Source organism: Molossus molossus, unplaced genomic scaffold (assembly GCF_014108415.1).
Source record: "Molossus molossus isolate mMolMol1 unplaced genomic scaffold, mMolMol1.p scaffold_m16_p_16, whole genome shotgun sequence".
NCBI classification, from domain to species: domain Eukaryota; kingdom Metazoa; phylum Chordata; class Mammalia; order Chiroptera; family Molossidae; genus Molossus; species Molossus molossus.
The window spans coordinates 1,774,079-1,796,241 of NW_023425351.1; the positions used below are offsets into that span (position 1 = coordinate 1,774,079).

Sequence of the window (22,163 nt, forward strand, 5' to 3'; positions counted from 1 at the left end):
TAATGATTAATTCAAATATCTGCTTCAAGAAGTGTTATGTGGTCCTCTCAAATAGATATGAACTTTCTAATTTTCAGAAATTCAATGCTCTCTGCCTTGTAGCATTTGCCAGACGTGACTTTCTATGATAGCATCCGCTGTAGACCTCAGGCGGCAGCGACCAGGGTGCGACGTGTGCCCTCTCATTAGTTTCCGGTCCTCGGACATTTTACCAGGCTCTTGGACGTGGTGTGTGCTAGTATTGTCGGTTGACTTTCTTGAACACCTGGGCATTTCTTGTTGTCACTATTATTTTTGTGGCTCAATCTTCATTCAGTATGAGTGTCTGAGTGAATCTAAATGTTTGATTGGAAATCCACCACCACTTAAATTAAGAGGCTGGAATATACTTCCCTGTCAATTTTGCTCCAAAATGTTTCCTCTAAAGCCCATTTAAACATTGTCTTTATTTCATAATTAATGTATCCTTTTTAGATTCAATGGTGGAAATCTCTCTCAAACACAGAGAAGAAGGCTGTATTTATTCTAAACACATTCTTTTAGAGTTACAGAGCATTCGTCTTTCCTAGTCTGGTATTGTTGTCATGAAAACCCTGCTTGGAAATTAGTCCTGATACGGCAGCTATTTGACATTCTATTTGGTTCTTCTAAACTATATCTAATATCGTCATATCGCTCACAAGTTTTGGGGGCCCAAAAACATACATGAATAGCCAAATTGTTTCTGGTTCACATTTACCCTATATTTTTAAAGGACCAGAGCCCTGTTAGTCTTTTCGGGTAGAATGACCCAGTGAAACGCTGCCTTGATTGTAATCAAGTAGAACTCAAGCTCAGTATCCCAAGCACACAAGCCACATTTCAGGCCCTCAAAGTCCTGCGGGTTATGGACTTCCCTTCTGGATGGTGCAGCTGTAGAACATTCCGTCATTACAGAACTTTCTGTGGTTACATTGTCTCCTTATTGTAGCTCAGTCTGCACAGAAACCTCAAGCAGCTTAACTCAAAAGCAGACACATTCTCCATTAGTTGCATTTTTACTGAATCATTCCCTTTTCCTTGTCATTTATTTTGTAGTTGTAACATTGCCCGACTGTCCTTCGTTGTTGTTTTTTCTTTTGTTTTGTTTTTGTTTTTTAGAATGTAGGGATTTTTCCAAAGTCTGAGAGCTCCCTGATTTTCCCCGTTACTGCTGGGTTTCAGTAATCCCATTATGATGTGTCTGGCGGGGCTTTGCTCTATGTTTCTTCCAATTGAGATTCAGAGAGATTCTGGGATCTGTGAGGTCATCATTTTCATCCAATTTAGAAGATTTTTGGCCATTATTTTTTTAAACATGTTTGCCCCTTCACACGAGATGTTAAAGGACTAGACATTTGTCACACAGGTTCCTGATGCTCTGCATTATGTTTTCCCAGTGTTTTATCACTATGACATGTTTTAGATACTTATTCTCAATTTCTGTAACTTCAAATTCACAGATCAGTTCTTCTGAAGAATCTTATCACTTACAATATTCATCAAGTGTATTTTTAAATGCTTCATAATATATTTTTATCCTTACATGTTCCATCTGATTCATTTTATATATATTTTTTTCTCTCCTGGTTTTGGGTACATTTTTCGATTCTTGGCATCTCCAGGAGTTTTTGATTAGATGCTAAAGATTTTATATTTTATGTTGTTGAGTGTTTGGGTTTTTTTTTTTTTTTAAGAAGTATTATAGTTTGCTCTGGGAGACATTCGGGTGTTTTTGGTTTAGTTTGAAATTTCATCTTAAAATTTATTTTTAAGGTGTGTTGGGGACGTTGCAGAGTACCTTTCACTGTAGGGACCATTTATCTCCATGTCTAAGCCCTGGCCCTTGAGGGTCTAACTTTGTGCATTAGGAGCCGACTTGGACTTGCCACAGTGAGTGGCAGGAACTTGAGTGACCCTCGGCCTCTGTGGGTCGCGAACCCACCAGCTCACAGCTCCCCAACACTGCAGCCAACCTCAGCCTCCTGACGTGCAGCCCTGCACATGCATCCCAGGAGTCAGCACAGATTCGCGAGACCTCGATGACTTGGTAGCTCTCTCTTCTCCCTGTGCCCACCGGTCCCTGGGTACGGTGGCGTGTGTAATGAGACCTCAGGGTACAGCTGTGCCCTCATATTAATCGGACACAGGGTCGCCATCAAAGACAGACCACTGGGTTCTGTAACCATGGATGGACCTAATCTAACAATTCTTGTGTTTGTATCCCTGTCTGGGTGTCTGGGAAATAAAACATCGGCAATGCAAATAGTTTATTCTTAAAAATAACTCTACAGTTTTTCCAAAAATATCATATAAGAGCAAGAGTAAAATATTATTTCTGGGGATTATATTCCTGACGTTGGCTGAGGGACGAGAAAGGTTACCACCCATCAGCTCCAGAGCCCACAATTGGTCTTTCAGTTTGATGTGCCCCTGGTGTGATTCAGCTACTCTGGATTACATGAAGCGGCTGAATGTTTAAAATGCACCTATCCACCTTGGTGTTCCTTGCTTCCCTTGATTCTCAGAGTGTTTGTCTTGAGGTAAGCGAGAGCTTAAATTGCAGGCGCTTTTACAAAGTATCAGCTTGTCATCCCTGCAGCCCGCACCTGGAGACCCCGAGTAACTCAGGAAGGAGCCGCTGGAATGTAGCAAAGCTGGAGCGGAGCCAGGGGCAGGTTATCCTGTTCCTGACCGTGTGCTCTCCGCTTTCAGTGACTCACTGCATGTTTCTGACATTCACCCATTGTAAGGAGATCTATGTAACCTTGAAGGTGCAACATCTAGGAAAATTCTAATCCTCCAAGAAGTAAGAGCAAGCTGTCTGACTTAAACCCTTTTATGTGACTTGGTTGCTCCTGATCTCAGAGTTGCTGGTTCAAGAGCACAGGAAGTTTGTTAGCAGATCCATTCACATGTCTCTAAGACTTCCACATTTAATGCTCAAATTAGAAATGTCATTGAAGCCTGGTCACTGCGGTTCAGATAGTTGAATGTCGTGCCTTACACTAAGAGATCATTGGTTCGACTCTCAGTCAGGGCACAAACCTGGGTTGAGGGCTCCATCCCCAGTAGGGGGCATGCAGGAGGCAGGGTGTGTGTGCAGGAGGCAGTGTGGGGGGCGTGCAGCAGGCAGTGTGGGGAGTGTGCGGGAGGCAGTGTGGGGGGTGTGGGAGGCAGTGTGGGGTGTGTGCAGGCAACAGTGTGGGGGGCGTGTAGCAGGCAGTGTGGGGATGTGCGGGAGGCAGTGTGGGGGTTGCAGGAGGCAGGGTGTGTGTGCAGGTGGCAGTGTGGGGGTGTGTGCAGGTGGCAGTGTGGGGGTGTGTGCAGGTGGCAGTGTGGGGGTGTGCGGGAGGCAGTGTGGGGGTTGCAGGAGGCAGGGTGTGTGTGCAGGTGGCAGTGTGGGGGTGTGTGCAGGAGGCAGTGTGGGGGTGTGCGGGAGGCAGCGTGGGGGTGTGTGGGAGGCAGCGTGGGGAGTGTGCGGGAGGCAGCGTGGGGGTGTGTGCAGGAGGCAGCGTGGGGGTGTGTGCAGGAGGCAGTGTGGGGGTGTGTGCAGGAGGCAGTGTGGGGGTGTGCGGGAGGCAGTGTGGGGAGTGTGCGGGAGGCAGTGTGGGGGTGTGCGGGAGGCAGTGTGGGGGTGTGTGCGGGAGGCAGCGTGGGGGTGTGTGGGAGGCAGCGTGGGGAGTGTGCGGGAGGCAGCGTGGGGGTGTGCGGGAGGCAGTGTGGGGGTGTGTGCAGGAGTCAGCGTGGGGGTGTGCGGGAGTCAGCGTGGGGGTGTGCGGGAGTCAGCGGGTGTGTGCGGGAGGCAGCGTGGGGGTGTGCGGGAGGCAGCGTGGGGGTGTGTGCGGGAGGCAGCGTGGGGGTGTGCGCGGGAGGCAGCGTGGGGGTGTGCGGGAGGCAGCGTGGGGTTGTGCGCGGGAGGCAGCGTGGGGTTGTGCGGGAGGCAGCGTGGGGAGTGTGCGGGAGGCAGCGTGGGGGTGTGCGGGAGGCCGCGTGGGGGTGTGCGCGCGAGGCCGCGTGGGGGTGTGCGCGGGAGGCCGCGTGGGGGTGTGCGGGAGGCCGCGTGGGGGTGTGCGGGAGGCTGCGTGGGGTTGTGCGGGAGGCCGCGTGGGGTTGTGCGCGGGAGGCCGCGTGGGGTTGTGCGGGAGGCCGCGTGGGGTTGCGTGCGGGAGGCCGCGTGGGGTTGCGCGGGAGGCAGCTTGGGGGTGTGCGGGAGGCAGCGTGGGGGGTGTGCGGGAGGCGGGGGGTGTGTTTGCGGGAGGCAGGGGGTGTGTTTGCGGGAGGCAGCGTGTGTGTGTGTGTGGGAGGCAGCGTGGGGAGTGTGCGGGAGGCAGTGTGGGGGTGTGTGCGGGAGGCAGTGTGGGGAGTGTGCGGGAGGCAGTGTGGGGGGGTGTGCGGGAGGCAGCGTGGGGGGGTGCGGGAGGCAGGGGGTGTGTGTGCGGGAGGCAGCGGGTGTGTGTGGGAAGCAGCGTGGGGATGTGCGGGAGGCAGCGTGGGGTGTGCGGGAGGCAGCGTGGGGTGTGCGGGAGGCACCGTGGGGTGTGCGGGAGGCAGCGTGGGGGTGTGCGGGAGGCAGCGTGGGGGTGTGCGGGAGGCAGGAAGGGCAATGATAAATGTTTGTATCTCCCCCTCTCTCTTTCTCTAAAAATGTCAATGAAGAAAATTTTTAAAGCAAAATGTGTTATTTGGAATTACTTTTTAAAGAAGCACTTCAATTATTTTTATAACTATGAGACCAAAGCAGATTCTTCATATACACATTTATTTGGCACTGATAAAATGTTTCCGTTAGCTAATGCTCAACATGGTTATCAATGTCCTTGTGGAATGTAGTTCCCTGTGTGGGTGTCTTTGGTGACGGGCGCTTTATAAGAGAATATCAAGCAGCTGAAAACTGGTGCTTAGTAAACACTGTTGAATGAATGAATGGAAGGATGAGAGAATGAATGAATGCATTTTTAAAGCCTTGAAAACTAAACCTGTAAGTGCTAGAGTACTTAGAAATAAAATTTTTATTGAGCTTAATTAAGCATATTAAACACTATGCCAAACTCACAGAACTGTTTTTGGAAAGACTAGCCATTTTAGGCAATGTAAGAGCTGTTAGTTAAATGAATTAAAAACGAGGTTGAGAGAAGAAATTTCAGCACAGACACCCAGTCCACTAATTTGCTAATCATTGAATGAAAACCAGCTATATAGGCGACTTCTTTGTGTTTTTTGAGGGAGGGCTGTCATGTGATATCTGTTCAGTTAAGGAGAATGTACTGAAAGTCTTCTGGTTCATTTTATTATTTTTTTTATGTTTTCTTAATGTTGAGTTTTCTAACTGAATTTTTTATTTTAAACACCTCTTTTCCTTTTCCACAGCATGTCATGGAGTGGATTGTCAGTTTCCAGTAGGAGGGTTCTAGTAGGAAAGAAACAAAAATGTGGAGATAAAAATCCACCTTCTCAACAATAAATGGAGGTCACATTCCCTTATTCCATCATAGCTGTGTGGGATTTTCTTTTCTGTTGATAAAATAAGGTGGCTTAGTCCTCAGACTTGCTTCTAAAGAACTGATAGACTTAAAAATAAAAACTAGGCAAGGTTGAGCCATGATGCAGGGCTCCACTGTGGGTGGAGAAGGCAGGAATCCATTCCTCGCGCTACGCGAAGTCATTACCAGTGCGGTTTCACCTGTTACCCTAATAACCTTACTCTCCAAACACGCAGCCACGCCCAGGGACCTGAGGTGACCTGTGCCGTCTGAAAACGGCGAAAAGCCAGTGCGCGATGCCTGTCCCGGCCGGCGGAGCATTTACCTTTCGTTGTTGTTTCCTCTGTTTCAGGATTAAAACACAGTGACCCAACCATGACGGGCAAAACCCAGACCAGCAACGTCACCAATAAGAATGACCCCAAGTCCATCAACTCCCGCGTTTTCATCGGCAATCTCAACACAGCCATTGTCAAGAAGGTTGACATCGAAGCCATTTTCTCCAAGTACGGGAAAATAGTGGGCTGCTCCGTGCACAAGGGGTACGCGTTTGTGCAGTACCTGAGCGAGCGGCACGCGCGAGCCGCGGTGGCCGGGGAGAACGCCAGGGTCCTCGCGGGCCAGCCCCTGGGTGAGTGATGCGACCGCGGTCAGGCTCTGCGCGACCGACGGGCCGGGGCTCCCTGCGGAGCCAGCGCGGTGGCCGTACTGTTCCGGGGTGCGGGTCTCACTGTCCAGTCTCCACACTGGGGCCTGCTGCACGGCCCTGTCCCCTGCGCCCGCCCTGCCAGAGGCAGCGCGTGAAAAGCGGGCGTGAGATTTCGTGGGATTTCGTGGGATTTGGTTCGAAGCGGTGTCTGTCTTCCACTCTGCTGTGCAGAGAATTAAATTGCTCCGTGTACTTGTTGACGCAGGAATGTCCGAAGCTGGAGGATGTCGGTAAAAGTGTATTGGCGCCAGCTGATGGCGCTGCTGAGAAGCAGGATCTGAGCGCTCTGGAGAAGGACAGTCTTTCAGGATGTTTATGCGTTTAGAACAACGGGGGTGCCCTGGCTGGTTTGTCTCAGTGGTTAGAGCATCGGCCAGTGGTCCCCAGAGACCCGGGTTCGGTTCCCGCTAAGGGCACGTACCTTGGTTGCAGTTTGTCCCCAGCCCTGGTTGGTCGTGCAGGTGGCAGCCACTGATGTGTCCCTTTCACATTGATGTTTCCCTCTCTCTCTCTCTCCCCCTCCCACTCTATCTGAACAAAAATGGAAAAAAAGTCCTCGGTGAGGATAGAAAAAATAATAATAAAAGAACAACGGCGGGGGGGGGGTGACTCAAGGAAGATTACCAGGAGGTGGCAGGAGACAGGGTTCGGGGATGCTGACAAGACCATGCACTTCCTGGAGTGTGGTCACACTTCTGAGGGGTCAGAAATTGGCTTACTGCTGGCCTGCCAAAGGTGTGTGCAGATGGTGTACACGCATGAGGGACAGGGCTTGTTCAGAACCCTTCACCAAGGAACGCAGGGGCCGGGTGTGCCAGGCTCCGCGACCTGTCCAGGGGGAAGCTGCGATCAGACACTGTGAGGTCATTTCGGTCACTGGACTTGTTAGACTTCTTGTAGAAAGATGTTCCATCCACCTGCTTATACTACTGGTTCTTAGGGTGCTAATGTGTTTTTCTCCTTTTCTGTTTTTACTTTTGGGGGAGAAGGGATAGAAAAAGAGCAAAAGGAGGTAAATTTTCAGAACTGGAAAAAGAATATAACCCACTCATTATTATCAAGTCAGGAATCATGCCTCTTCCCTCATGTGCAGGACACAGAACTATACCCAGTGTCCAAGGAATAACACAGTTTCTTTCAAAGAAAGGAGAAGAATCTAGTCTAAGGTAAAATGAAAACATTTAGAAGAAAATATTTTGTAATTAATATATAGATAAAAAGTAAAAATTAATCTATTACTTTACATAAGGAAAAAAGTATAATGTGTATACCAGTGGTTCCCTCATTTATGACTAGGTCCATATGTGCATCCTCCTCTGGATCTCTGCAGGTGTCCCAGCTTCACACGCCCGGAACAGACTCTCCGTTCCCGAAGCCCCGCCCTGCTTCACCCCTGCTCTCCCCGTCACGGTAACGGAAGCTTTCGTTGATCAGGTTTTCAAACAAAAACCCAGTGCTCAACCCTGATTCCCCTCTTCCCCCAACCCTCCAGGTATAATCCATCACCCCCCTTCTGCCATCAGTGTGCCCCAAACCCAATCACCTTTGAAATGTCTACCAATGTCCATGTCACCTGGTCCACCTGTATCTCAGGTGCACTATGAAATGGCCCTCTGAGCGGTGTGTGTCCCCACTGTCATGGAGTCCCTTGAGAACACAGCTGAGATTGTGCCGCACACTGGCTCCTGAACCCTGACACCTTGCCCTCACCCCGGATGGGAGTGTCTTCTGTCCCGACCTCTGGAGCCCAGCCCTGCTACATAACCACGCCCTCCGCCCCACTCCTCTCGACCCCTGGGACCAGGGTGACATTCCCAGGCTGTTCCCGCCTCACAGGCTTTGGGTGTGTCCTGCTCACAGGACAGCTCCCTGCCCTTACTGTGAGCTAGCTCCAGCCCCTCTTCCCCAGGGAGGCTGTCCTGCCCGCTGTTTCAATGCAGTGGAGGCCGGGGGCTACTCTGCAGACAAGACCCTCGGCCTTGAATTCATTGAGCTGCTCTTACACTTCAGCCTCCCTCAGCACACTGTGCCCCAGGGGAAGACACCTTGGTTTGTCCCTCGCCTCCCGCCTCTGACGATGGGAGGGACCCCCACCTTTCTGGGGGAAAGGGCAGTGGGTGGCATTTGATCCATTTATTCGGGGGTTCTTAAAAAGTCAGACTCTAGATGTGAAAGTCTTCTGAAATGGAAAAAAAAAATTGAAGCACAATTTCTATAATGGCAAAAGCCCCTTACAAAGTTTATCTCGGTTATGTAATGAAACGTAAATGTGAAAAGGGAGATACTAAGCTAGCCTCTTAACAGGCTGCTGGATTTGGAGTCTGAGTTTGTTACTATTGGACGTATTTCTTATGTTTTAAATCTAAATCTAGTCGTTGGAACCTTTTCTCTTCAAACACATTATGTGAAAGATGACGTAGACTTTTTAAGTGTTTAACGCTGACCATTTTTTTTTTTATGTGAGTTCACATATAAAACGTCCTTTTGTACTGAAATACCACGCAGAGCTCGGAGACCGAGTCTAGACGGGTGTCATACTGGCTTCACGACACGCACGCCATAAACAGTCCTTGGTAGTATCTTTATTTTTAGATTATTTCACCATAATGAGTCTTGCTCAAGACACAGTTTATAAACTGGAGAAATCAGTTATCAGTGGTAGGAGGAACCCAACACCAAAAACAACTCGTCTGTCCAAACCAGCCTTGCCCTTGGGTGAGGGAGATGCCGCTGCCCTCTGCCCTCCCAGGTCCTCGGCCTGGACGGAGCTCCCGCGCGGGCTCAGTCAAGCTGGCGTGGACTAACCGAAGGGAGAGCAGTGTGATGTGTGCGTACACAGACCATCCGTGATGGCAGAGATGAGCAAAGCGGGCAGCTTCTGATTTTCAACAGCGAGGTGCTGCATTTGGGGAGATTTTACGGGACAAAGACACTTAGGTCCGGCTGCTCACTGGTAGGTGGAAGGGAGGGAGGGCTGGGCGGGGCAGTGGTGCCGGAGTAGCGAGGCCTGCTCACACGGGCACCTCGGCCCTCGCTCCTACCTCTGGTGACAAGGGTCTCTCAGCCCTGCCCCCAAGAGGACAGGCTCACAGGGAGATTGATTTCCTGCCTGTGAGGGGACAAGGGAGGGCCAGCGGCTCCCCCTGGCCCTGACTGCTTATTAAGTAACTTTAATTCAATGTAATCAATATGCCACTCTGGGATAACTGGGGGTGGCCTGCCCTGGGGCCTGAAACTGAAAGCTGTATACAGGTCCCTGTCGTCTCTAAACAGTCGAGCTTCGACAAAGAATCCATGAAATAGAGAGCGAAGTGGATTCGCTGCGTTAGAATGTCTCACGAATGCCGCAGGGCTTCGAAGGACAGCATGGGGGAGGAGAGTGCTCGTTCTGAAGGCGGTCTGGCGGGGAGTCTTAGTCCTGACCTGGAAGGAAGGATGGACACTCATGGGCAGAAGGGAAGGGACGGGAGAGGGGTGCTACCTAAGGGCAGAGAAGAAAACCACACGCAGAGCCCATCACGCGTGGCCAGGATGCACTGAGTGTGCTGGTGTCCTCAGCTGCCAGTCTGCATCCGGAGCGAGCTTTCCGATGTGCAGATCTGATCGCGTCACCCTCTGATACACTTTCAGTGATGTGTCTGTGTTCTCAGAAAAAAAGACTGAAACACTTGCTGTGGACACTCGAAGATTTCTTTCTTCTCATCCGCTGCTTTCTGTCACCACACTCCCAGCCTTGCTTGGTCTTCGTCTCAGTTGACTTTTTTCCATTCTTTGAACAAGTCATCTTCATCACCTCCCCAGGACCTTTGCACATGCTATCTCACTGTGTGGAATGTCCTTCCCTACTGGGCACCCCCACGTCACCCTGCCTCTTCAGCCTTCAGATCCCAGATCAAACGTGATTCCTTAGAAACCTGCTTTGATCCCTCAAGCCTCATGGGAATGTCTTACCTCCTTTCCAGCCGGCATGTTCTTTGCCGATCTGTTTCTGCATTTACAGGTCCGTCGTCGGTGCGCGTGCCTTCTCTCCTAAGCCAGGTTCCCTGGGACCAGTGCCTGTGTGTTTTTGTGCGTCCTCTGGGCGCTGGCAAGGTTGACACGTCCATGGTGGAGACCCAGTGCCCGTGGGGGAAGGGCTGGATGGCGAAACGGGTGGCTTTCACTAGAGGGCTCTTCCCCACCCTCTCCAACACAACAAGGTGAAGACAGAGAGCGAGCAGGAGGAGGAGGAGAGAAGGAGGCGGGAGCTCGTTCCCTGCACAGTGAGGAAGGACAGTCGGGTTCTCCACAGAGCAGATGCCTTGGGCTCCTTGTGTGGCAACCGGGCATTCAGTCTCTTCAAACAGCACCCCAGAGACAGCTACTCAGTAGGCCAGATCCAGTTTTTAAAAATATAATCCAGTCTTCAATAAGGATCAAATATTAAGGCATCTCTATTTTAGTCCGAGGTTACAGTAAATGGCATACCGGTTTAAAGAAAGGTTTTATCGCGATGGACATCCTCTCCATTCCTTCAAGTGCCCCTGTCATAGTTTTGTTACTCACGGCTAGACTTCTGCCCAGGGTGTCACCCCTCCAGGTTCTCTCCGGCAGATGTCTCCCCTGGCTCTCCCAGTGCTGAGAGGCGGGCACAGGGGTCTGCATGCCTCTGCCACGGGCTGGAGCTCAGCTGGGAACCCTCTCGGTACCCACAGACGGCGGGCAGAGGATCACACTCACCTTCCGACCCGAATCCCTTCCGCCTTGATCCTCGCCGGCAATTCTTTTCCTATCCGTGCATCAGGAGGGTGACTGCACTTCACCGTCCCAGCCAGGACATGTCCGAGTGAGGAGAGGTGCTGTTGTCATCCGGCCGTGCCGCCAGGCCTAAACCAGAATGTCCCTGAAGGCATGGCCCTCGCTGTCTGTGGATCCTAGTGAAGCAAGCTGCCACCCACCTGTCTTTCTCACAGGGCAGTGTGTGCTGCCCTGGTTACGGTAGCCATGCCCAGTGTCAGATGAAACCTGACATTTCAATAGTTAATAGAATTGAAATTGATTTCCTCACATAAGGAGCCATCAGTGCACCGAGGAGACGAGAGGGTGGGGTGGGTACTGTTCTCTTTCACCCGAGGACCAGCGCTGGGAGCCCTGGCATCTTGGCGTGGGTGGCTCCCAGGCTCCTGAAGGAAGTCAAAGCAGCAGCCGGAGAGCAAAGCGAGGCCGCAGCTCCGCCGTGTGGTCGTCAGCCTGCAGGTGGCGCTCGCGTCTGCTTCCCCCGCCGAGCACCCCTGGTGCAGGCCGCTGGGCGCCGGCGCCCCAACCCCAGAGGCAGGAAGAATAGAAACCTTGGCTGTGTTGGTTACAAGCCATTTGCTGAATGTTCTCTATCGATTTACTTTCTCGTCTGTGAGTGAAATGAGCCCGTGGCTGCGGGCCCTGGTGGCCTTCCGGCCGTGTTTCCTAACCTCAGCGGGACTGAAGTGTGGAGCCCTTGTTTGGGGGCCACTTGATGCATTTCGTGGTGCTCAGCAGCAGACCTGAGTGCCCGGAGCGCCCCTCCCAGCAGGGACAACCAAAACAGTGCCCAGATGTCACCAACGTCCTCTGAGGAGCAACATCACACTGCTTTAGAATAATCATAACAGAACGAACTCCTCCAGATGACCCTCCAGATGAAGGATGTAAAACAATGCTTTGCGTTGTTTTGACAATAGCTCTGAATTCTAATGAGGAGCCCCCTTTCCTGTCGTCCAGAAAACAGCCCGACGCATTTCCGAGGGATCCCCCACCTGCGGGGGACTGATCCTTAAAACACAAACGCCAGGAACACCCTGATCTGTCTGTACAGTGGACATGTGTTTATGTTGACTGATTTTAGATAGAAAAATGAATAGTTTTTTATTTATTCCTCTCTCATGTCCATCTTCAATATAACGTCCTTCAGAGATGTGCCTCTCCCCCATGGAACCCCTGCACTCGACGCTGGGTGGCTGCAGGAAGCCCGTGCAAGTGCTACTCGGCGCTCGGGATGATGTCCAGGCCCAGGCCTGTTCCAGCAGTGCACTGAAAGCTGGTGACAGCGCAGAAAGCGAGACGTGCAGCCTCCCTGGGTCATGCTGCCTCAACCGGACGCAGTGGTTCATCCCTGTACCCGTCTTGCTCCGTGTCGGTCGGGTCGTTCCCCGCGGCCCCGGCGGGACGAGGCGCGGCTGCCCTGGTGCGGACACGCCGACGGGCGCCGCAGTGCCGACCGGCCATCAGTGCGCACGCACCCCGAGGTCCACCGCCGAACCGAACCGGGAGAAGTGCGCCTGTCGCACCGTGAGCCCCTCATGGAAGTCTCATCAACATCCAAGCATGCGGCAGAGGATCGGAACGCTGGAAGCAAAACAGTATTATATAAATCCTTACGGTTGGCACTTACACAAAAAGAAGAAACATATTTTTGCTTCAGTGTCTAGAGAACATATTGTCATCATTCTTCCTCAACTTGATAGTTTGACGAAGCGTTCTGTTCCCATGATACAGATCATTAAGTTAATTCTTTAGTAGGTTCAGCCCTGGCTGTAAGGAGCATAGGAATGTTGAATTAGTACATATTTGAGCTTTTATTCCTTTGGTATAATTCACCATTCCAGCTTTCTTTCTGCACTAAAGAAATGTCCAACACATCCCTGTATTTTATTTTATTTTTTATGATTAAAAGATTTACAACCCAGTATTTTAAACAACCAATTTTCCAACAGATTTTATATTATACAGATATTTAAGTGGGTATCAACAGCAGAATGTTAACTTTAGATAACTTTTGTTTATTTATTTTATCAAACTGTAATTTATGAAAGTTTAAAATGACAAAAAACACAAATGTACAATAATAGAGAACTAGTAAACTGAATATTAAGCATTCATTAGAGGGATAATATATAACAATATATGTATGTATGTACATATCTACATATCAAAACTTACTATTTTGTGATAGGATTATTAGTAATTTATATTTTGTTCATTATATCAATTCTCATCTTATTTCTAGAATTTTTTTTAGTGAAGACACTATTACAGATGGTCCCCATTTTCTCTTCCTTTATTTTGTCCATTATATTCCAAAAATAAGTGAGATCATGTGGTATTTGTCTTTCTGTGATTGGCTTATTTCACTTAGCATAATACTCTCCGGGTCCCTCCATGTCATCTCAAAGGGTAAGAGATCTTTCTTTCTTAAGCTGCATAGTATTCCATTGTGTAAATGGACCACAGCTTTTTTATCCATTCGTGTACTGATGGACACTTGGGCTGTTTACAGATCTTAGCAATTGTAAATAGTGCTGCTATGAACATAGGGGTACATGTATTCTTTCTGATTGGTGTTTCGGACTTCTTAGGATATATTCCTAGAAGTGGGATCACTGGATCAAATGGCAGTTCAATTTTTAATTTTTTGAGGAAACACCATAGTGATTTCCATAGTGGCTGTACCAGTCTGCATTCCCACCAGCAGTGTACTAGAGTCCCCTTTTCTCCATACCTTCGCCAGCACTTGTTGTTTGATGTTTTATTGATGGCAGCCATTCTGACAGGTGTGAGGTGATACTTCATAGTTGTTTGAATTTGCATCTCTCTGATGATTAGTGATGAGCATTTTTTCATGTCTATTGGCTATTTGTATGTCCTTGCGGGAGATGTGTCTATTCAGGTCCTTTGCCCATTTTTTATTGGGTTGTTTGTCTTTCTGGTGTTGAGTTGTAGAAGTTCTTCATGTATTTTGAAAATTAACCCCTTATCAGATGTATCATTGGTGAATATGTTCTCCCAAAAAGTGGGTTCCCTTTCCATTTTGCTAATGGTTTATTTTGCTGTGCAGAAGCTTTTTGTTTGATGTACTGCCCTTTGTTTATATTTCTCTTTGTTTCCCTTGCTCTAGGAGAGAGAGATGACCATTATGTTTGTTTCAAATTCTATTCACAAGGCTGAAGGGTCTTGAATGGTACATTAGGGTGAAGGAGTAAAGAATTACTTAGGACATGGTATTCAGTATAAGTTATTTTTATGTACTCTTTTCTGTGGTTGAGAGAAATATGTCACCATTTTAAACATTTTTTGTAATAACACCTTTATTTATATGTTACTTTCAGCTATCAGACTTCTCAGAGACATTCAGTGCACGTTCTGTTGTATCTTTAAAATGATCTTATCAACCCCCTTCAAGGAAGCTGTATAATGGATTCCATTCGTCCTGTTTTACAAATAAGGGACTTTGTAATGAATGTATTGAATGTTAAAGAGAATATGTTTTCATGAAGGTAAAAGTCTTTGAACTTTCTTCTAATGTTTTCAAAATTACTGTAAATTACCCTTAATTCTACTAACCTAAGCACATGTCTGCCGTCCAGGAGTTGCCCATGAAGTTTTCATCACTTCCCTCTTCATCTTCGTGCCCCTGTTCTCAGAAAGTATTCAAAGCACAGTGCACATTTCAGGTTTCCAGTAATTAAACAGAGCTACTTAATATGCTGTAAACAAATGCTAATTAGCAAACTTCCATAATAGAGTGAATTATGGAACTAACGGTCTGCCAGCCAAGGAGATGCATGTCCCCATATGTGATGGAAAGCCTGTGGGATTTTCTCAGTGCCTCTAAATTGGTTATTGGACTCAGTGGCTGAACCTGAATTAGCAGAAGCAGTGGGGGTAGCTACGTCCTTGAGCAGTTTCTTCTCCACCACTGGAAACTCCTGAGCAACCTTTAAAAGGATCTTATTAGTTCTAACTCATTCTAACTTATCCCCCAGAACAAAGCTGGATGTAATACTGTATAGAGCACAATACCTCAGGTTACCTTTAATCCGGTTAATAAAATGTACAAAAGTCACTTGTGAACTAATTTCAGGATACTGTAGTAATAGGAACATTTATTCTTTGAACAGTATGTGTGCAATTGTGTTAGATGCTTGCCAAAATATGCTAAGCCCTAGCCCAGACGGTGTGGCTCAGTGGTTGAGCATTGACCCAGGCACCAAGAGGTCACTGGTTCGATTCCCGGTCAAGGCACATGTCCAGGTTGTGGGCCCGATCCTCAGTGGGGGGCACACAGGAGGTGGTCAGTCAATGTTCTCTCTCATTTATGTTTCTATCTCTCTGTCCCTCTCCCTTCCTCTCTCTCTAAAATCAATAAAGAAAAAAACATTTTTTTAATATAAGATAAGCCCTAAAGGCACATAGAAAAACAAAGCAACACCAAAATTAGATTAGGTTAGCCCGGCCAGTGTGGCTCAGTGGCTGAGCGTCGTCCCATGCACTAGGAGGTTGCCAGACCAAATTCCCGGTCAGGGCACATGCCCAGGTTTCACGCCTGATCTCCAGTCGGGGACATGCAGGAGGCAGCCAAATGGTGTTTCTCTCTCATCAATGTTTCTATCTGTCTCTCCCTCTCCCTTCCTCTCTCTAAAATCAATTTTTTTAAAAACATATTAAAGTAAAATAATACAATAAAATAGATGACTTCCCTTGGCACTGTTTTCTTATCTGCAAAACGGACAGTCATAGAAAGACCCAGCTTCGAAGGGGCTGTGTAGAGACGGTGAACAGCTCCCGTGGAGTCTCGTGGGCCTCAGTTGTCTTCAGCCCGAAATAATCCACATGCCAGGGCGGCACATGTTGGGAAGACTCATACTGAGCACCTATTATAAATAAATAAATAAATAGTACATAATATAAATGTAAATATAAATATATTAGCACATATTTTATATATAAGTATATATAGAATTATATTATTATCAACTGATGTATATAATTTCACATATGCTGTAGATACACTGTAAATAGTACTGATAATACTGTGAATGGCACCATTTGGGACATTTTATTTTCTAATCGCTCATCACCGGTATGTATATGTATTAACATACTTACAGATTTTCTAAATTCAGTTATTAATTCTCACAGTTTACTCTCTGTTTTGTTGTTTTCAGATTTTAAAAATATTTTATGTGTACAGCTATGTCTTTTGCAAATAGTGACAGTTTAATTTCTCATCTTCCAACATGTTTAATTTCTCTCCCTGCCCGGTTACCATGGCTGACCACCCCTAACGTAACACTGCGGAGTTGGAGCGGGGCAGAAAGCTGTCAGTATTTTGGGCTTGTCATTTGCCACAGGATTTTATTTTTGTCCAATGTTCCTATCATACTAAGGAAGTTCTCTTTATATTTCTAGTTGGCTATTAATTTTCACTGAATTTCATTCAATACTTCTTCTGCATATATGGAAATGAACAGTTGGTCTTTCTCCTTTATTCTTCAAGGTAGAGAACGACAGTGGTCTGTGGACGCCTGCCATTGCCTTCTTGGCCTGTCCGCGCAGTCCTGCTGTTGCGGGGAAGCCTCGGAGCGTCCCTCTCCTCCCGCTCTCGGGGGTTTCCATGGGACTGACGTTATCTGTGTCGTGGATACTTGGAGAATTCACCAACGGCACCATTTGAGCCAGTAGAGTTTTGTGGGAAAATCTTTAATAGACATTCAGTAGTTTTAATAGACATAAAACTATTCAGATTTATATAAGGTTTTTATTGCTTTCTTTTTAAGGGAGAGGGAGAGAGATAGATAGAAATATCCTTGAGAAAGAAGCATCAACATTGATTGGCCCGGCCGGTGTGGCTCATTTGTTGAGCGTTGACCCTGCACCGAGAGGTCACTGGTTCAATTCCCTGTCAGGGCACATGCCCAGGTTGCGGGCCCCATCCCTGGTGGTGGGCATGCAGGAGGCAGCCCATGGCTTTTTCAGATTTTTAAAATTATTCTTGTGCCAGTTTTGGAGAGAGAAATTTTCTAAGGGATCTGCTAATTTGATATATATTTTCAAATGTACGGACCTAAAGCCATTCATGGTATTCTCATATTTCATTATCATTAGGATTTTTAAGGATGTCTATTTGCAAATCCTAATGTTGGTAACTTTAGGCTTAACTTCTTTAGTCAGTTTAGTCATTTATTCAAATAACTGAATTATGGCTTTGTGTATTTTCTCTATTGCATATTTGCTTTGTTTTATTAATCTGTAATCTTATCTCTATTATTTGTTTCTACTCTGGTTTAATTTGCTACTCTTTCTGTAGCTTCATGGATGAAGACTTAGATAATTAATTTTCTGCTTTCCATGTTTTTTAAAACTGCATTTAATTATTTGATTCTGAACACAGCTCTCACTTCATCCCACATGTTCAAATACTGCATATGTTCAGAATACATTAGTTGATAAGTATTTTCTAATTCATATTGATATTTCTTTTTTGGTCTATTGGTTATTTCAAAGTTTGTTACTGAATTTATAATTTTTTAAATAGATTTTTGTTTAATTCCAACCAGAGCATGAATGAATTAAGATACACCGAGACCTCTTTGGTAGCTGGGTGGTCAGTGTGTATGTGCCCTGTGTGCAGTTGGTAACCAGTCTCTGTGTTTGGCAGATTCTGGTGTGTTCAAACGGCAATAATTGCTCATTGAATTTATCTGCTGTTATCATTATTGATGTTTGTCTTTTTTTTTTCATCAATTATTACAAGAGGTGATTTTGATAATGGATTCATCCATTTTTCTTTTTAATTCTTTTAATTTTTGCTTTATATATTTGAAGCAATAATATTTGGTAATGACACGCTTGAAATTATTGTATCTTTCTAATGGGTTCATCCTTTTATTAGTATGATGTTTCTCTCTCTCTACAGTAATAATTTTTGTCTTAAGGAAAAACTAAACATAGCAAACTCACGTCCTTCTGATTAATGTTTTCATAGTGTCTCATTTTTCATCCATTTTAATTTCGGTGATTCTGTGTCTATTTAAAGCAGGCTTGTCAGCAACATGTGATCTTTTAAATACACAGTCTGACAGCTATGTCTTTTACTTGTCATGATTTATTCACATTTAGTTATGATATATTTGAATTTATGTCTATGAGTTGGATATTTTTTCCATTTGTTCTATGGTTCACATGTTATTTTTTTCTTGCTTGCCTTTGTGAGATTATCTTTTTTTATTGTTTTATATTTTCCATACTATTAGCTTACGAGTTCTACAGATGTTTCCGTTCTTGTCCTGTCACCCTAGAGACTGCAGCAGGTACCCATGACTGATCTGTTTAATGTATATGATCCTTTCTTCCACTTTCCTGAAACCCCGGGTGCACAGAACATTTTGAATTATAATTGTCATGGATTTTAATTTTGCATATATTTTGCTTCATTTCTTAACTGTGTGTTTCAGCGATTTGCAACTTTATACAAAAGTAGAGAAGGTGGTGTAATGAACCAAATGCGCCCATGTGCCCATCTTGGCAATTGGCAGCTCACAGACGGGTTGCATTTTGCTGTCCTTCAGCCATTTTCCCTCTACTCCCTGACTCGTTTTGAAGCAAGTCCCTGACATGTAATTTAATCTGCAGGTATTTCATTCAGAATATATAAAATATAAATTAACAAAAAACATAACCATAATATCATGATTTCACCAAATATAATTTGTCTTTAATATCAGTCGAATAATAACTCCCTGTTTTCCACAATTCCCTCTCTTATACTTTAATTTAAAATGAATTTCTTTGAATCAGAATTTAAATATGATACAAAGATTGAGATCTGTGAATATGTCCCTAAATTCTCTAAATGTACTGGCTCTCCTCATATATACCTCATCTCTCCTGCAATTTATCTATTGAAAGAACTGGGTCATTTGTCCTATAAAGTTTCACAGGCTATTTGGTATAACAGCATCCCTGCGGTATCATTTAATATGCTGCTCTCTTCCTTATATTCCCTGAAAACTGTTAGTGATATCTAAAGGCTCGATCAGATCCAGTTGGAATTTTTAAAGATTTCTTCCCATGCAATCATAGGTACTTCCATCAAAAGGTACATGGCTGGTTTTCTCTCCTGATAATTAGCCACTGAATGTGGTCATTGATTTCTTTTTTGTTTCTTTGTTTATTAGCTGTAATTATTCTAAAAAGAGATACTTCATGTACTTCATTACCTCGAGGGACTATTGTATAGGAAAAAATAGGATACTATTGATTCTTTCTGTTCATACTAATATTCATAAAGTGGTTCCCTAGCCCTCACTCAAGATTAAAAATGAGTTTTACAAAAATGATTATAATTTTTGAGCTCAAGAATTAACCGTAGTTAATATGTTTCCATAGAGCTGTAATTTCAATTAACAATGAAACTATCCTGCGCTTGCTTGTGGTGCCGTATTCAAATTGTCCTTTAGTCATGTTGACATGACTATAGTAGTCTGATAGATTTCCTCTATCTCTGATATGGAAAAAATGTTCCAGGAACATCATCTCTTGCCCAATACAGTGAAATATTAGACAGCCCTAAAAATAAGGCAATTCTTCCATTTGCTTTTCTGAAACATATTTTGTTTTACAACTATGTGCAATACTTACATGATGCCAAATCAAATGGAAAACCAGATATATTCAAAGTGGTTTAGCTTTTATCTCTATCCACTCTAACCAGTGCTCTCTGCCCCATAAAAATAGCTATTTATTTATCTATGTATCTAGATTTATCCATCTTTTATCTGAACTCTAATCTGTCTGCTTATATACCCTCCATTGTAGATAAGTGATAACATACTAAAAGTACTTTTATCCATGTCTTATTTTTACTTAGTCTATTCTGGTAATGATTCCAAATCTCTGAGATATTCATGTTCTTTTTCACAACTGCATACTACTGTATCATGTACGTGTTCTGTGTACTTTAGTTTATCAATCAGACCTCTGAAGTGGACATTTGAGTTTTCCCAACCTTCCCCTATTACAAATAGCGCTGCAGTAAGTAGCCTTGTAACACGTTATTATAAATTTTATTCAGGGTACTTTGAGCTACATTCCTAGAAATGAGAAAATGGCAATTTTCCCCAGGTTTTCCACTGAATAGCTGTTTTTTAATTATCATAGCAGTTTTATTAAAATTAAATTTATTTTATTTATTGGAACTTCTTGTTTTATTTACTTTTCTATTGAAAGTTAGATTTCTATCAAGTAAAGTCTAGAGAAGAATAGAAATGGTACATGAAATTAGCATTTTCAAATATTGTTATAACAGAAACATCAGAATTTTTTAACAATATAACTTTTCATTGTCTCTGTGAACAGGCTTGGTTGTGTGTATTGATGAGCATGGTGGTTTCTGGGTTGAAGAGGGGAATATCATGAGACAGTTTCTACCTCAGGAGTAATTACACCCAGACCGAGCTGAGGTCCTGGGATGAAGAGATGGCTTTGCATCTGGGTGTGGGGTGCTGGGTGAACACGGGATAAATTAAGGGAGAAGCTGAGCTGAGGTAAATTTGGGAAGCATTTTCTTCTCTAAAAGGTGACTTTTGGGTTAAACCGTTAAGTAGCTAAGGACTTGATGAAATTGATAGATGAGTGAATTCTAGTTAAGAGGGACAGCTTTTCCAGACAGAACTGTAAGGAAAGGACGTCCCGAAGCAGATGACACAGAGAGGGGCCTCACAGCAGGGGTGGCAAGATAGGAGACAGGGAAGGTGACTGCAGAGAATGTTCATCTGTAATGCGCAAGTGCCCCTGGGTCCCTGCAGCAGTGTGCACGGTGGGCGAGACATGGAGACAGCCGAAGTGCCCTTCATTAGGTGATCGATAAAGAAGATGTGGTACATTTATATAATGGAACATGACTCAGCCATAGAAAAGATGAAATACTGCCATTTGTGACCACACAAATGGACCTTGAACACATCACGCTAAGCAAAATAACTCATACAGGAAAAGCTAAGAACCCTATTATTTTACTCACATGTGGAACATACAACTAAAAGCAACAAAAGAAGGCCCGGCTGGTGTGGTTCAGTGGCTGAGCATCGACCCTGCACCAAAAGGTCCCCAGTTCAATTCCTGGTCAGGGCTCATGCCCAGGTTGTGGGCCCAATCCCCAGTGGGGGGCATGCAGGAGGCGGCCAATTCATATTCTCTCTCATCAATGTTTCTATATCTCTCCCTCTCCCTTCCTCTCTCTCTAAAATCAATAAAGAAAAAATATTTTTAAATAAAAACAACAAAAAAACAAACAAGACACACAACAAAGGAAAACTCATAGACACGACAATAGTATTGTCATCACCAGAGGAGAGGGGAGGGGGGAGGTCGTCAGGGAACAAGGGGGTCAAAGATTTGACTTTGGGTAGTAAACATACAATGCAATATACAGGTGATATATTCTAGAACTGTACACTTGAAACCTGTATAATTTTATTAACCAATGTCACCCCAATTAATATGAGAAAAAATTAAAAATGAAAGATAGTGGGTCCGTGTGGGTACCCATGTCTATTTTGTTCATGGCTGTATTCTGATCTCCTTGGCCGGTGCACACTGCTGAGTAAATATTGACAAGAATCCTTGTCATTCCTCCCATCGCTGGACCAAGATATCAACTGTGTAAATGCAAAAGAATCATTTAATCATGCATTTATTTCTAACTCTGCTTTGAATGCAGACCGCAAAGGGATACAACAGTGCCTGGCTCTGCGGGTCGTCACGTTCTCCTGGAGGCTGCAGAACGTCAGGGATAGATATCATTTCAGTACATCTGAGAGGTTCCTGCCAGAGGGGAATAAAGGAGTGACCATCAGAAACTGTCAGGAGACCAAGTTTTACAACTTGTTATTGGATGTGGAACATGGGGGAAAGATGTGTGAAAACGAGTGGGAAAATCACTCGGAAGCTGGGCAGACCTGGGTTTCAGAAACATTGTCAGAAACAAGCAGTGTGGTTATGCGTCCAGTTAAATTTAGAACTTTAGAAACGTGTTTGCCCATCATGCGAGCTGCGGTGGGATGTGTATTTTCTGGAAAATGGGGACACAGTGTGGCTGTGTGAAGTGAAGCCATGGGGGACGTACTGTGCGCTCTGCCTCCCACTCTGACAAGGCGAGC

The 22,163-nt window shown here is 45.4% G+C and overlaps 1 protein-coding gene across 1 annotated transcript in view; it reads left to right on the plus strand.

Moving 5' to 3' along the window:
• Positions 1-5,873: 5,873 nt before the first annotated feature.
• The window catches only part of RALYL (RALY RNA binding protein like), a 255,020-nt gene continuing 238,730 nt past the window's right edge, over positions 5,874-22,163 (plus strand). The window contains exon 1 of the mRNA XM_036264057.1: positions 5,874-6,132. Within this exon, the coding sequence (XP_036119950.1) occupies positions 5,877-6,132 (256 nt within the window). The 5' untranslated portion in view covers positions 5,874-5,876. The remainder of the gene's footprint in view (positions 6,133-22,163) is intronic.